Source organism: Strix uralensis, chromosome 3, assembly GCF_047716275.1.
Source record: "Strix uralensis isolate ZFMK-TIS-50842 chromosome 3, bStrUra1, whole genome shotgun sequence".
Classification (NCBI taxonomy): domain Eukaryota; kingdom Metazoa; phylum Chordata; class Aves; order Strigiformes; family Strigidae; genus Strix; species Strix uralensis.
In genome coordinates this window covers 27,207,202-27,224,468 of record NC_133974.1, presented here as the reverse complement: position 1 = coordinate 27,224,468, position 17,267 = coordinate 27,207,202, and the positions used below count along the sequence as shown (strand labels likewise).

The 17,267-nt window shown below is 36.9% G+C and overlaps 1 protein-coding gene across 1 annotated transcript in view; it reads right to left on the bottom strand.

Annotated features, from left to right (window-relative positions):
* Nucleotides 1-17,267, bottom strand: part of TINAG (tubulointerstitial nephritis antigen) — a 48,970-nt gene that overhangs the window by 19,319 nt on the left and 12,384 nt on the right. Inside the window, exons 5-9 of the mRNA XM_074864716.1 lie at nucleotides 16,061-16,184; nucleotides 13,750-13,900; nucleotides 7,317-7,497; nucleotides 6,824-6,869; nucleotides 1,651-1,756 (exon numbers count right to left, since the gene is read on the bottom strand). Of these exons, the coding sequence (XP_074720817.1) occupies nucleotides 1,651-1,756; nucleotides 6,824-6,869; nucleotides 7,317-7,497; nucleotides 13,750-13,900; nucleotides 16,061-16,184 (608 nt within the window). The remainder of the gene's footprint in view (nucleotides 1-1,650; nucleotides 1,757-6,823; nucleotides 6,870-7,316; nucleotides 7,498-13,749; nucleotides 13,901-16,060; nucleotides 16,185-17,267) is intronic.

Here is a 17,267-nt window from a genome sequence, read left to right as displayed (position 1 = left end):
CCACTTAGCATTCCTCCTACTCAGTGTTTTGCTCTGATCATTCAACGCAATCCTCTGCAGAGAGCTGCCGTCTCAGTCAAGACGCTCAGTTTTTTGTTCACAAGTGGCCTAAGGGCTACTATCTTTTCCTTGAACAGCCTATCAGTTCCCATTTAAATCAGCATCCACTTCAGCACATTAATAGCCCTCCTTCACACTCTCTCCTCAGCCATCACTTTGTCCCCCTGTGCCATTCTGGTTTAATCACTCACCTTAGTAGGTTATTCAGCATATATCTGGGGCAGCATGTCTGAGGGAATATCTGTCATCACCCTACACTTGCACCAAGCATGTTTCATAGTCCTCCCAACCCCTGCACTCACAGCCTCACAGCATCTCATCCCTAAACTGAGGTATTCAAATTGCATTGCAAATTTTGCTGTCTAATTTTATTGGTTTCTCATGGCCCTTCAGATATATACCTTAAATACATATACATAAACCAATACATACCACCTGTCCTTCATAAACATCTTTTCCTAATTCAGTCCCCCATTTTCCATGACAAATTCCAGTTTTTCTCTTTCATTGCTTCACAACGTTCACTGTAAGCATACCTCAGGAGCTTTCCCGCTACTAGTCTGAGACAATACTTTTTGCAGCAGTACAGGGTCAAGGATGATCTTGCATAAGCCTGCTGCTTCTCTTTGCTGCTGTGTCACTATCAGGCACACTCTTGTAATTCATAGCCAGCAGTTTCCACAACCATAGGCATTTTCATGTTCTTTACAAGAATATCTTCACTAAGATCATAAACACAAAATGCACTTTATTTCATGACTTTATTTTCTTGTACTACATGTTAAAGATACTCTCAGTAATCTTCCTAGCACAGGCTTGAATCATTATTTATTTGATATTCTAGATCATCTATAAAATATCTGTTTGAGAGTCTCCAGTCATTTCTCTGTGTAACTACTCACTTGGGTGATTTAATAAATTCATCTTTGCATATTCCCTCCATGTCAAAGAGTAAAGCCCCATGGTGTGTTCTGTAATTTGACTGTATGCAGTATTAGATACTTGTTATCTTAATATAGTGGCACTGGTTTATATCTGAGGGGAAATCCACTAATGTATCATACACATTCTTCTGCAGTAGTTTCAGTACTGACTGCCTGTTCCTTGTGCATCCCAAATAAAATCAGATGCATCCCAGCAACAGCTGATTTCTGTTTGGGGTGTAGAGAGCCCAGACTGCTGTGCCAGTAAGCTGTGCTTGTTAATTAGGAGGTCACTGGCAATTTTTATGTTTCCATTTGCATTCTGCTTAATGGCATGTTTGGAGGAAATTGTGTCAGTTTTGTTCACAACTTGATGTGTACATGGAATATTTGTGAATACTTAGCAAAAAAATTTATTCTATAAACTAGTATATTTGAAGTTTTAGAGCAAATGTTAGAGTAGATTAAAAGACAATAGGTCTATACCTCTTTCCAATGTTCTTTAAAATTCTCAGATACATGAAAATGAAACAGCAACAATCTTATGTTGGGAGCTAACAGTGCTCCACCTCTGACAGTGAAATCTTTGGGTTCCAAGCCAGTCATTGACATTTTACTACATTCATGACTGGCAGAGGAAAAGGGTAAAAGAATACACTTTACTCACCCAAGGAGTTTGACTGAATGTGTTTTCCATTTAGATCCTGCTTTCTGAGAGTGTCTGTAGATTCCCTCTTTGTAAAGGAAAAAATCTTCATACACTTTCATTATAGCTAAAAAACAATAGGAAAAATCAACACAGTCAGCAAATGTTGCTTCTATTCTTGTTTGCTTCTTGCATTTTACCTGTGAGATTTTTGTTGTGTGTTGGACTGCATAAGTGTACTTTGCAATTACACTAAATTCACTAATCGCTCAAAAGTTCTTTGCTGTGAGTGAACTGAGAGGAATATTTCAACAGAGTTCTCTCAAAGGTCTCTTGTTGAGTTAATTGGGTTTCCCTGTCATGGAAACTCTCTGGACTTCTTCCTATCATGGACTTCTTCCAATACATTAATAGGAAATATTGCCTCGTGTAGGCTTACGTAAGTTTTCTCAGTTCTGGTGAAATCCAATTCAATAGAACAAATCTCCTCAGGGTTCATGTACCCTCAGGTCTGACAAGCATCTGCATATTCAAGAAAAGTATTTAACAGACGATATAGATCCTGTGAAATAGGGTGGATTGATAGGTATTCTTTTTTCTGAAACACAGATAGATTTCATTAAGTACACAACAATCTCCTTATGGAAAAGTAGATTGTCTGTATATATGTTAATCCTGACTTTCAGTTAAAAGTGTAGAAAAAAACCCCAACCTTTGTGTACATAAAAATGTAAGGCCAAAGAGCTGATGAACTGGAAATTTTGTGCAACAGAATGAAGATTACGATTTGCATTTTATTTCTATTCATTATTTCCTAGGAATAAAGTTTTTGGCTTCTTTTCCTCATTTGTTCTGCCACCTTAGTACCATTTGCTTTTCTATATAGTGGACTACTAGATCCAGAGAAATGCCAATATTTTCCAGGTCTACATTACCTTTACGTTCCAGTGAATCAAAAGCATTAAATACAAGCTTAACTTCAAATTATTTTTAGCTTAAGATTTTAACATTCTTAGACTGCCACACAGCTTAGAACATGAGAATTAGTGAAAACCAGTTTCCTAAAGTCTTGCACCTTGGGAGTCCCATAAAGTACAAGCTTCACTGACCATTTTTATGTAGTTGGAGCATTTATAACATATGTGCCTGGTATAGTTCTGCAGTATCCAGTAAGGTGAGCTCATGCTTCAGTTTCTTCTGTCTGGCACAATTTCAGATTTCTTTTTACTACCCGAATATTTTCATAAACTTGAAAGAAATTAATTATCTTTACAACCTCTTGACCTCTGCATACTTGGCTGAAAACAGAAAACTTTCACAAATTTTAGGGGATGAAAGAGAACATCTCAAAACATGGTCAAATGAGCTCATTTGCCCAGGAAACCTGGCTAAAAATATACTTGGCTAATGAGCTCACTCACATAAAAAATGTATGCTGATAGCAACACACAGGGAATAAGCAGCCATGATGCTACCTAGGTGGCAAGTCTGGGGGACAGCTATGTCAGTCAAATCAGAAAAAAAGTTAAATGCTTTTAATGAATAATGTTAAAGCTTCTGCTGAGCTGCCTGTAGAACACATATTGACAGCAACAGGTCAAGTGGAAAATAGCACAAACTTTATTCTTGGTTTCTAGCTGCAGGCTCAGGACTCCATCAGAGCTCTCTGCAAAGGTTTCCCCCTTCCCTCTGTCCCCAGGCTCACTAGTGCATAGAGCTAGGAGTTTAACTCCTTCGGATGTCCCTGTACCACTATGTAAAATACCAACTGCTGAGGTTTCTGAGCTGCAGAGGAAACTGTGGAGGGAGAGCTTTAAAGCTGTACAAAGGAACAGAAAGGGGGAAGAAGACTCCCACTGGCCTTAGTCCAGGTGAAGGTGTCAGAGGGGAAGTGAAAGGGATGAGTCATTCAAAAAATTACTGTAGAGACTTCCCTGGATCTTGTTTTGATACCTTGGCCAAAGGGAGGAAAAGAAACAGGGTTGAGTGCAAGGACTGCAAAATTCACTTTTCCCACAGGAGGTCTGAGGTTAGAAGATCTCATCTATCATCAGGCTGAGACAGGAGAAGGTAGTTTCATTTCTAAATCACATTGTTCTTTGAAATCAAGGTCCATATGTTCAGTTTCAGAAAACAATTTATTCTTTATCAGCAACTCTAAATCAAACACATGTTCTTGTCTCTGTGAAGAAACATCATACCTAAATGATTTCCACTGAAATGAAATAGAAAATTTTGAAGTGTGGTTCCACAATAATTTTAGCCTATATGACAGGATTTTATTCATGATTACATATTATATCTACATTTAGTATGTGTATGTATATATGTATGTATATATTTGTGTATATATGTAAATATATATACTTATGTATATGCATATCTATATGTATGTACCCTGCAATCAGGAACTAAATAATGGTACAGACTTTGGAGTTAAGTGGGCTGGGTACACAAAGTGTTGGGTGGACAGAGATGATAATTCAAAATCAAACACTGAGATATTTTTATTTATTCAGTGATTTTTGTCCTGATACAGACTGTGACTTGGACAGGATGAGATGATCACTGTCTACCGGCCAACTCTGTTCCCTCCCACATAGAAGAAAGAGACTTTGCATTTTCCAAAATGAATGAATTAACTATTAATGAATCAGAAGACGTAGCAATTTTCATAAGGTTGCCTGTAGCTCATGCATGAGCTACCTCAGTCATGCTGAGCTGTCAGATCTATGCATATAAATGCAGCTGATTATAAGATTCATTCCACTGTGGACTCTTCTGCATAAAGTTCTTAAATAAGAATTTGTATCTCTAAGACATACAAAGATGCAAAAACCTAAAAGCAGTTCCTACAAAAGGAACTAAAGTACATTAATGTAACCTAGTGCTTTCTCCAGATCTTTTTCTTGTCAGAAAATCAAATACTACCTTTTTTCCCAAGATCATGATAGCTGAAATTACAAGTTTTGTAGGGTCAAAATTTTAATGTATTACCAGCATATTAGCTTTTCTTTTGATTGAGACTGGCTAATGTGACAGAAAGGATTATTTTCCTACATTAGCACTATAACTATTAGATTATTTCCTAAAGTCCATTAAAAAAAGATGAATGAGCAGGATTAGATTGTCCATTTGAGTGTTTTCAAAGCATTAATGAAACTTCACTATGTTTATTTGAAAATGGATTGTTCTGGTTTCAGTTGGGATAGAGCTATTTTTTTTCTTCCTAGTAGCTAAAAACTAGTGTTTTATTATTTGCATCTGAAAGTACTAATTGCTTAGTTCCTGTACCATATAAAACAATGACGCAAGTCAGAGAGAAATTGTCATTCAAACTTAAAAGCTGTATAACAGAAAGTTTTCAATTACATTCCTACACCTACTGTTTCACCATTGTTAAAAAATATATATTTTTCTTAACTTTGAATATGCCCAGAAATCCAAGTACATTCATCATCAAACAAGATAACTTTCTACATCATGATCTTGAAAGGATCTTGAGTGTTTTCCAGCTATTAAGCATTACTTAGTACATTAGATAAGACTGTCCATGAGCACTTTGTAAGTTCTTGAGGAATGACAAGTGAATGAATAATGGAAAAATCTCTTTCATTAGCTGAAGATCATTTGCAGGACATTTTGGAAAAAAAATTATGATATGGTTTTATAATTAGAATTATGTATTTGTAGTACAGGAAGACAGAGGAGAGAATCAGTGACAAATTATTGGGTCATAACTGTGACTCATTTAAAAATCTCAATATAACAAAAAGAAAAAATGGAAAGTGTTTTCACTCAGTGATATACATTATTGGTTATATACTCTTCTTTAGATCTTGATTTTTCCACATACAGCATTACCTTAACCTGATAGACATTTTCTCTGAAAAAGCATGGACATTTCAAAAAATTGTATGAATTATTGAGTGGTTAAAACCTAACAAATGGCTGAATATAGATTATTTTATATGGAAGTTTTAGTAATGACAGATTAATCCAGCAAACTGTGTATACATGGACCACAACTCCAACATTAGAGAGAGGTCTGAAATTTTATGTTGAGGATCCTAATTTTTTCATTTTCTTAAAACCAATGGAATTACTGAGTTCACTTCTAGATCAAATGCAGGAAAAGAGTATTTTCCCTTGAGCAAACAAACTTGAGCAGAACAAAGAAGACTGATAATGTTGATCTTATTAAGTCTGAGCTTCAGAATAATTTCAGCTGCCCACATAAAGAGCTTTAAGAAGTAATTTCAACTCCATGATGCACTGACATGAATTAAATCTAATAAACAAGACCATTCCAATAATAAATTGGAGTTTATGATAGTTCATTATATAATTGAGGGTAGTAGAAATCAGAAGTCCCCTGAAGTAGAATATTTTGGTTTTGTCTCAGCCATCCATCCAGAGGGTGGACATCCCACACTATAATCTTTCTCCATCACCCCAAACCCCACATGCCTCAACCTCTCCAGTTACACTGGCTTGGGGTGTGAGCAGGAACCTGCATTTTCAGGTGTTGCCAGCACCATTCATGACTGCAAACAGACAGTATTCAGGCTAAACAACTCTTCTGCAGTCCCTCACTTCCTGGTGAAGTCTCTTTATTACTCTAAGAGGTCAGGGATCTTCGTTGCAGAGTTCAGCAGAAAAATTAAAAACTGATAGCCCTCTGCAAGAGCAGCAAGAGCATTTGGACTCTGAAAGGGGAAATTCTGGGAGTATTCCAGCACTGAATGATTTGCTGGGGGGCCCATATGCTGCAGCACTGCCCCCAGAGGAGAGCAGGCTTGGGGGGTTGGCTTCATCTGGTGGGGGAATCAATTCCAACCCTAGAGAGTGGAACTTTGCTAATATTTAACTCTTCCTGCACAGCCCCAAATTGCTATTTCATTAATGAGCAAAGAACTGTCATGGGGAAAAGACACATTTCCAGCACACAAATTTTACACATATTTTCAACAAATCTAGCTCAAAGTCATTTTACTCATTACGGACTCTGATGCAGTATAGTAGCCTTTAGGAGCACTACTTGCCCACTAAACATTCCTGGATGAACTACAGTCCATTTATCTGTTTTATTCACTGTGGAATGTAATTTATGTTTTCTAATATTTTTATACAAGGACATTACACACGTTAATTATTTTAATAGTAATATTATCATCTTCTAAATTTACCATACCTTGCACTGGTCCTTTGTCCATGATTTCTTTCATTATATCAGTTTCCTGAGGGAGAGTGAGAGCAGCAGCAGAGAAGGCAAGAGAAGATAATACATTATATTAAATAAAATTAAAACTCATACTAATTTGTCATTGTGTACATACATATAAATGTACCATTATACATGTATTTCTGCTAGAGAATATTTGGTTTACCAAGTGAACAAAACCTTCAGAAACATTTTTAAGAAGCACTAATGCACAGTTATGACTGCATACTTTCTTTTCTATCCCTGATTTCTGATAGTACCACAAAGGAACAGCTTTAAAGAGATGATATAAAACTGAGAAACCGTAAATAATTTAAGCTCTTCTGAAAATACAAGGGCAATATAAAGGAAAATTCACAGCTTTAGTCTTCAAGCAAAGTGAACATATTTCCATCTACCAAGTAATTTTCAAGCCCCAAAGGAGAAAAATGGGTGAGACAATGGGTCAACAGCATGAACTTACTTTTGAGGAGACCCTGTAGTGAGAGGCACACCGGTATAACCGATTGGATTCTTCTAAAGCATTGGGACATGGCCCATTTGTATAGTTTTTTCCATAGTCACTTGACACATAACAGTGATTTTCACCTGATGGCTTCAGGTGATCATTCCAAAATGATGGATAACAAGCATAGGATACAACCCTGTTCAGATATTAGAAAAAAAAAAAGCTGATAAGAAGCTTGCTTAAACATTTTTACAGTTTATTTCAAGCTTTTAACTATTGTACAACTCTCATATTTCAAGTAAATTGAGTCCCTCATTCTTCAAAAGTGTGAATGTCTCATCTTCAACTGTTTGCTTCAATTCATATGCCTGATGTTTATGATTAAGTTTCAGTTGAAGTAGTCATCTCCCCACCCTTCTCCAAAGAGAGATAGGGTAGAAAATGTGTTGCAGCACTTGTCACCTAGTACATTCATCTCTTTAATGATGCATGAAAGTTCACATTGAATAAGATCAATAAATTACCAATGCTGTGAACAGGATCCATTTAACAAAAATGGCTTGCGAAATGGGCATATTTGCAGCAGAAAATTTTTAAGGGAAATGAAGCATTTTCTAGTTTTATCTACATTTTCTACAGGAATTCTGGTGAGAAGCTACAGGTCTTTTTATTTCTTTTAGCTAAAAAGTCCACCTAAGGTTGTTAGGTTGTTAAGCTGTTATTGCTTAGGTCTTCAAATGACTCACTGGCAACCCCTTTTAATCCCTTCTGAATGTCTGAAGGTATTCTGGACTCTGGGGAATGGTAAGTATTTAGGCCAAATATACACGGGTTGTCGTTATTATTCATTTTTAAAAATATAGTGCTTTGTTTCTATTGCTGGGTAGAAGGAAACCCTTGGTTTATATGTGTATACATATATAATGTTTATAAAATTTATCTATCTCTATATGCATAATCATTCTAGTCACCACTGATCACAGATGTCCAAAAGAAACAAGGGATTGCTGTGGACTGCAATCAGGCATGCAAGGCAGGTAAGGTGAGCAAATACAGTCCTTGGAACACAATCTAGCATAAGCAGGGCAGGAGCAGGTGGTTGCAACACAGTGTAAGGAATGGTATGACACCTATTCCTCAGGTGTACTTAGAAACACCTCAGAGGGAGACAACAGAGGAGAAATTAATTCCTGGGATAGGGATTTTTTTTCCCCCTCCTTTCAGGTTCTGCACAGACGAGTCTTGCTTCTGTGGCAAAAGAAGTGAAGCACCAAATGACACACTGGCACAGTGGAGTTTTGTGGTAATCCAGACATGATGACTCATTCTGAACTAACAGTCACTTTTGAATCTTTTCACTAACCACATTTTCTGCAGTCATGATTAACATAATTTAACACCTCTTTTCTGAAACATGAGTTTGTACATGCTGAAGCATCAGCACAACAGTAAATATTAAAAACATTTCAAGGAGAAGACCTTGCCAGAAGGGTCATAGAAGAAAAACAGAAATTAAATGTGAATGTGTTTATGTGCACATGTATATACACATATACAAAATTACTACTAGGAGCGAGCAGCATCTGGGGAGAAGCAGCAAACTCCACGGTGTGTTCATACATTCTTGACAGAATTCATCTGAAGTCATGTTTATGTGTTCAATCTAATGAAAATATTTGTGGTTTTATTGTATTTATATGTTTGAATTGTGAGATGAGAACATAATCTAAAACTTATGTTATTAGCAAGTTGGCCAAAACTAATAACAATAGTATCCTTATCATATCCTGCAAAAGCTAAGAGCCCAAGGTACAAATCAGATCAAGTCCTAATTAGAAGCAGTATTTGCATTCAAATGTGTAACCTTTTTACTACCTGAAAAAGACATATTTCTTCCTCAGTCTTAAAGGCTATAAGCTTTTACTTTCCCTTAGCAGATAAAATAGATGTTTTGAAAGCACAGTAATTCCTCCCAAATTATAGCTTGTAACTGAAATGCCCAAATTTAATAATATTTAGAAATGGAATACAGATTTATTATTTAATTAATGGAGGAAGACAGAGCGAGAGAGTTAAACAGCTTTTCAGCAGATTTCACTGTTAATTGGGTGCTCAGTGATTCTGAAAAGTCAGGTCTCAGCACTGACCTAACCTCATTGAGCTTTATGGAAGTCTTCCTTTGACTTCACTGGGGATGGTTTAGGCCAGAACTCAATTTTCCTGAAAATCTATCAAAAATGTGAGATAAGCACACTTCAGAAATCAGAAAACCAGAAGGTTTAAAACAGCATTGAACACCTGCTGTGAAAATTTACAACCCCCCGCAGAAAATCAATGTGCTTTCTCCCTATCATAGTGCATTGGAACTAACAAAAAAAAAAATGATAGCAATATACTGGCTCATAAAACAAGAGTCATCTGAAAGTATGAGAACACAAGCACTGTTTAACAGGGCTCATTCAAAAGACACTTCAGACTTTTATGTTATAAATTTCCATTTTTTTCCATTGTCAAAGGTAAAGAGCTGAGGATTATAGGGTTTCAGCCGCAAACATTATTCAGTTATCAGTCCAGTGAATCAAAAAGGTTTGGGGGTTTTTTTGATACTCTTTGCTCTTGGTCATTGTCAGAAAAAAAATATTGGGCTAGATGGACTCTTGCTCAGATCCAGCATAGCTGTTCTGGTGTGCTTCCAGTATCTGTCCTCACAGATATCGGGATATTTTCCTTAAGGTGTTTATTTGTGTCTGGAACAGTTGGAAGAGGATTTGAAATATCATTTGAACTTCAGGAAAGAAAATCAGGATTTAGAAATGTTGTTTAGAAAAATAGGTAAGTAGAGATATTTTTGTGTGTGTGGTACTTTGATGGTGAACTAATGGGTAACAGACAAAGGTCGGTAAGAGCACAGTGCTGTTGTACATATTGGAGCTGGCTCCATGGGGACAAGAAGCTAAATGAATGACTGAGAAAATGGGCTGCAGAGATTTATTGACGATCTAGATAGTCTCCAAAAATTTGTGATGGTTCTCACAACTGCCCTGAAGATTCTTTATTCAGACCGTCAGCTGCAAGAGGCTGGTGAATACCATGAGGCATCTCAGGTGACTGAGCAATAATAATAGAATGGTTTGTGTTGGAAGGGACCTTAAACATCATTTAGTTCCAACCCCTCTGCCATGAAGAGACTTAGGATGCAAAAAGACAGTTCACAGGTGTGCTCTGGTAAGCTGAGGTGCGCTCTCTGTATGCTTGCAGGCTTATATCAGTCAGAAAGCCTGCTCTGCATACCGCTTTCACACTGGTACTCACTCTGTGGTCAGTCAGGGAGCAGTCTTCTCACTACCGCATTTACACCAGCATGAGCTCCTGTCTGGGTACAGCTAGGTTGATAATGAAATGCCTCATACAGCTTCAGCATGCTTTGCTTTCCTTACAGAAATAAGCTAACTGTTGTATACTTAAACTACCTCTGCAGAACAGACTGCATCACTAACCACACTGCTTCAGGTAAAAAGAAATGCAGCTTTCTGGTATAGGAAGAATCTTATTATTATGGGCTCACGGTGCTTATGTCCATACAGGGATAACAGTCAGAGGGAACAAAAGACTAGGAGGTTGTCCTATTGCTGCATGCTTTAGGGATTTTCCACTAAAAATATCTTGCTCCAACAGTTCTGGAGATAATACTCATTAAAATGGATCTCTTATCTACACTGGCAATTCTTGTGTTCCTCTCCTTAACATGGTAGGCAAGAAAACAGTCCAGTGAGAAAGAGTTGTATTTACTCACTTAAGAGCATGAGCTACTGATCAAAAGAGCCTGTTCTTTTAGTTACAGAAAAGTATTGCTTAAAATGCTAAGCTATAACTTTAATTTCTTCATGAATGAAGCCTTTGCCTTTCCCCCATGAGGTGCTGAGGGGCCTTTGTTAGGTGGAATCCATTACTGCCCACTGCAGTCACTCACCTAAAGGGTCTTGCACTCAAAACCTAGGTCAAAACTAGTTTAGTGTTTAAACCCTGAGACAGAAAGACAGAGGAACACTTGATGTAATTTCTCCCCATACAATACAAAATCCTTGTCAGATCAGAAATAGTTTGGTACACTTGAAGAAAGCAGAATGGTCACTTTGTATTCTGTGCCCATGTGAATGACAGCTCTTTGGTTTTCACCTGGATCCCCAGGCTGCCATGTCAACTATGATATCTGATGCACCACGTCTGACATGTTTTTGCTCTTTCTATGGTTTGGTTGGTTGGTTGGTTGGTTTTTAACTGAAATTAAAAGTTGGTAGCACACCTAAGAACTCTCTGTCTGCCAGTATCAGGTATATCAAAGACAGAGTAAAGGATGAAAGTGTATGAAAATGAGAGAGGAAATAGATTTTGTTATGGAACAGGAAGTACAAAACATTTTCTGATAATGTGAGAAACAGCAGAATGTAATTATACAGTATATAAAATCTGGTTATTGCAAATTCTCCTGGAAGCCATTTCCAGGCACATGAAGTTCAGGGAGTTCACTGGAAATGGGCAGCAGAGATTTACCATGGCACATTATGCCTCACCATGATGAGATAAGATAAGATGATCTGTCCATGATGAAGTGACTGGCTCCATTGAGAATTAGAAAAGCAGTGGATATCATTTACCTTGACTATAGCAACGTTTTCAGCATGGTCTCCTGTGGTGTTCTCCTAATTGATTAGACTAGATAAGTTGCTTACAAGGTCAGTAACTGAACTGGACTGGCATGCCTAAAGGTTGACAAATCAAAGTGACTGGTGTATGTTTACTAGCAGCATTCCTCAGGAGTCAACACAGTGGCAACACAGTTTTGCATCTCTATTAACAATCTGGACAGTGGCATCCTCAGTAATTTTGTGGAGGATGCCAAATTGGTGGGGAGTGGTTAAGTATGCAGGGCTGCCATTCAGAGCAAGATTAACAGGCTAGAAAAATGAGCTGACAGAAACCTCAAGAAGTTCAATCAAAGGCAGAAGCCAAATGCTGTCTCAGAGCCAGAACTGCCCATGCAGCAGTACTGGCAGGGCACTGCCTGTGTGGAAGGAAGTTTCACAAGGAAGGACCTGGCATCCTGATGAGCAGAAAGTTGAACATGGGTCAGCAGTGAATAAATCCACTCTTAGCAAATGTGCACAATCAATTCTGGTTTGTGTTAGTGAGAACATAGCCAAGACATTGTGAAAAGTGATTATTCCCTCAAATTGCCACTTAGGTTATGTCTGGAGTACTGTGTTCAGTTGTGGGATCCCCAGTAAAGACACTGATAAACTGAGCAAGTCCAGTGGAAGGCACTTAGGGGGCTGAAGCATTTGATATGCAAGGAGGGGCTGAGGCAGCTGAATTTATTCAACCCAGAGAAGAGAAGGCTAAAAGGGGATCTAATTACTGCCTTCAACTACATAAGGAGAGGTCATAGAGGAGACAGAACAAGACTCTTCTTGGAGATGAACAGTGAAAAGCTGAAAGGTACCAGTCACAAGTTGTACCAAGGAAAATGCTGATTAGATGTAAGAAAAAAATGTTTGACCACAAGAGTGGTCAAAGTGACCTGTTGCAAGAAAGGTTGTGGAACCTCCATCCTTGGAGATACCCAAAATGTGACCGGGGACAAGGCCTGAGCAGCTTGATCTAAATTCAGATTTAATCAATGCTTTGAGCAGAACACTGGACTAGATGACCTCCAGAAGTTCATTCCAACCTAAATCATTCTGTGATTCTATAAATTATTATGTGTCATTTTAAAAAGCTTCTAGCTCTTCATATGGAGTTTGAGAACTGTTAACTTTGGTTAGTCTGACCTGAAGGAAGAAGGGTCTAGGTATAATCCTTGCTACAGTGTTGCATTCTGACACAAGCTTGGGATGGGATGATTACAGTTTGCTTTATAGAAAGACAATGTTTTATCCTTTTGAATATTCAAAATGTTGCCTCATGAACCTGGCTGCTTATTCAAGGTTGTTTGACATGAAAAGCCTGTATCCCAAGAACCACAGAAGTTTTGTGTCCACTTACAGTATTGTCTTTGACATAAAAAACCCTGTTTTGTTTGTCTTTCTGTTAGAGAGGCTATTATTTTTCCCAGTTGTATTACAGCTAATGACAACATCTAGTTGTAATGAGGCTTAAATGGGAGTTAGGTAGTTGCAGAGTTTTCTCACTGAGAGCCCTTGTGCAAAATAGTCTTCACTTATTTCTTTGGGAATGCTTCATATTTCCTGGGCTTCATGAAGGTGATTTAAAGAAGGAGTAAATGAGAGAGTGGTAGTCTTGATGAAGTAATACACTTAATCTGTCCTAGGGCAGAACTAAATGCTTCTTTTCTGAAAGGTCAGAAAGCATCATTGTAACAAAAGCAACACTGTAACTTAAGCAACTGGTTTGAGTTAAAATAATTTAAGCAGATAGATAAAATATTTACCCATGTGTTTTCAGATATCTCCAAGCACCATCAATACTTCCACCATTACACCCATGTTGATTCCTGGTATCACAAGAGATCAAATTCTGAGCAGAAAGATTGTCTGTGATCTGGCCCTCGGAATGAATTGCTATTCTATCTGCCGCAACACCTGTTTTGAAATAAATTTTCTGTTATCAAAACCAAATAATTAGTCACAACTTCACACTGGTTATTGTAAAAGAGGGAATGAAATACAACTTCAGTATTTTCTGTCTGTGGAGGTACCTTTACATAACAATACAGATATAATCTGTACAGAATTTTGAGAGAGAGGATTGTGAAACCGCAAAGCATTATAAGCAACTTTGCTTTCATATTATAAATCCATTGATTTATGAGTTATTATAAATTCTCACATATCTAAGTATCAGAATAGGAATTTATATAATTGTTTCTGATAGACTCTACCATGTTTGTAAATGCATATTTGTCTCTGGTTGACTTCAGCAGAAGATGCAAATTGCTCTTTTCATTCTTTTCTACCTTTCCTTCCTTTATTTGAGAAAAAAGAAAAACAAAAATTAACAGTTCTATGAAGAAAAAAGTTCAAGACTGAAAGTTTTACTGGAAAGAATATTTGGAAACGGTTATATTAATGTGTAAATGTGGGATTCATTAGACCTTCTTCCTTTATCACACAAAATTTTTCTTCCGAGATAGACACCTTAGATGTCTGAACTCAAGCAGATAGTCATAATTCTAAGTACTAATATATTTATGGACTGATTTAAAGGCAGACTAGGTTAACCGAATTGTAGGTGAAATTAAGCCACTTCTTTCTTTAACAAGTGACAATGAAACAATTATTAAGCCCTGTGCTTAAATTGTATTTTTATCATTGTTAGCCCTTCATTTTTGAACATGAAAATAATTTTTTTAAATCCCTTAAAATCTAAAGCCCCATCAAAATCAACACTAACTTCAGTGAACTTTGGATGAGACTTCAGAAGAGTGGATCTGCCGATGGCAGCTGACAAGGACTGTCTTTCATGCTTTTGTGAGGTGACACATGATAATGAATTTATTTTCATAGATGTAAAAACTTTACTGAAGAGTTTTAGAATACTTATAGGAATTACTCATGATGAGAAAAATGATACAGCAGTGCTTGTTTATTCATTGAGCAATGAATAATCTTACAAAAAAGGATTGAAAATTCAGACTGAAAATGTTAGATGGAACTAAACAACATGGGTAGGCATCTCATAATATTTAACATTGAAAATAATTACGTGAATTAAAATCAAAAGATTCATTTATGAAAGGGAAACTTTAGATTGAATATGTGGAAAGCTTTCCCTCAGTGAGCTCTGTTCATCTCTGCAGTAGTCTGTCAGGAGAGCTGTTAGAAACTCTCTTGGTTTTCTCTTTTAAAACTACACTAGACAAGACATATTAGTAATAGAGAGTGTTCAGTCTGGCTTTGGCAGGGAGCTGGGATTAACTGACCTAAATGCTGCTTTCCTGCTCTTACTGCTGTGATTTAAAGAAGCAGTTGCAGAAAACTGCACCTGTGAAAACCCACTGGCCAGATCAAATCATAAAGATTGATTGCATATTTTTTTCTCTATCTTTATATATTCCAATATGAACTGAGATTTATTACAGCATAAGAAAAATGAACATAACTGATCACTGTAGCTTCTCTGGAGAAAGTGACATGAACAGTTCTGTCCATTTTTCATAAAACCAGAGATTGTAGCACATGAGGTTGAATTGCATTACCGATATTTCTTTGCTTAGAGAATTTGAAAATAGTTTCTTCCACAAATATCTGACCAGTTTCTGGGTTTTCTTCTCAGAAAATTATTGAAAAGATTATACTTGATTTACTTGAATAACAAGGGTTGGACAATAGCAAATGCATAAATATATAAATATATAAATACATGTAAAAAGAATAAAACCACTTGTTTTAAGCTTTCAAGTATATAGTTGTGCAAGCAGAGGATGCAGGTTTTTTAAAAGTTACTCTACAAGTTATGATAAAGTGAATTAGTCAACTCATTTTCTACTTTCTGTCACCAAAAACCTCCCTATGCTTCACAAACTTATGAAAAGCAAACAAAGCTCTACAGCTTAGATTGACTTTTTAAGACTTTGGGAGAAATTAGAGGGAAAGTTGTAGCCATTTTACATGTTCCTATTTGTTGATAAAAAGTGAAAAGCAAGCTGAAATTACTTCATTACTAATCACTACAGATTTTCATCACACATTAACATCAATGATATTTTTAAAATGAAGAAAAAAAAATAATAATAATATTACTTGCAGTTGAAAAAGCCCAGGACGCTCCACAGTTTCGTTGATCCAGAGGATCATGAATCCACTCAGGCCATGCATAAGTGGCTGCAAAAAATGCAGGAAATTTTTCTTCTGGAAGTGAGTTTCCCTAAAACAAAATGTAGGAGATCTGTATATGCTTCAGTTCCTAATTTTGTCTTAAATTTTACCCTAATTTTGTTTTTAAAATTCTTTGTCTTTAAATTGAGGAAACCTAAAACATTGGCTCCTGTGTCTTCTCAAGATCCCTGTGGTGGTTACCCTGTAGCTGGGTGCTGTGGACCCCCTGAGAGCAGGGGGGTTCTGGCACTCCACTAGCTGAGCTGGAAAGCTGAGCTCGGCAACTGCCAACTGGAATAACCTGTCCAGTTTCTCTCTGCTTATTATCTCAAACAACAATTCCCTATGAAACATGTTAATTATGACCCAGCTGGCATTTTTTGAAAGAAAAGCCTTCTGCTACAAATAGCAGTGAAGTTAGATATCTGTTACCCTATTCTCTTTGACACGTGGCTGTAGGTAGGAAATTTTAGATACCATGGGGGACGCATCAGTAGAGTGTATCATTGATTTGTTTTTTACACAGAGGTTTTTCCATCTCCAGCACTTACTCTCATTCCAGAACAAAAATCAGTGATTTTCATTCTGCTTTACAATCTGATGTTGAGTTGATGAAAATTCATGGTCTGCTTGCTAAAGCCATTTGGACAGCCTTTTTTGGCACCTTTATCTCTCAGCCTTAATTTATGTCCTCCAAGCTTTGCACAAATATCCGCATATGCAAGAACCATCTGGTCCAATTGCTAATAATCTGTTCTGTGTTCAACATATCAAAATCATCGACCCTTTTTTTTTTTTTTTACTGTTGAACTTTATGGAATGATTGCTTATGTTGAACAGGGAAATATGAATGGCCATACAGAATTGCAGTATTAGTCCATCCAGGCTATCAGTTTGTCTCAAATAACTGTTGATAACATCTATTCCAGAGGAAAATACAGTGTACAAGATATGATAATCTGTTCCTAACATTCCCTGATGCTTCTTTCTTATAAGCAAGCTCATACCCTCAAGCCCAATGGCTTCTATGCTGTCCAAAGTCCTTTATTTTACTTTGATTTACTTAGTCTTCTAATTCTGGGTGTCTTTGCTGTACCATTTTTCTAAATTGCTTATGTGAAATAAGACTACA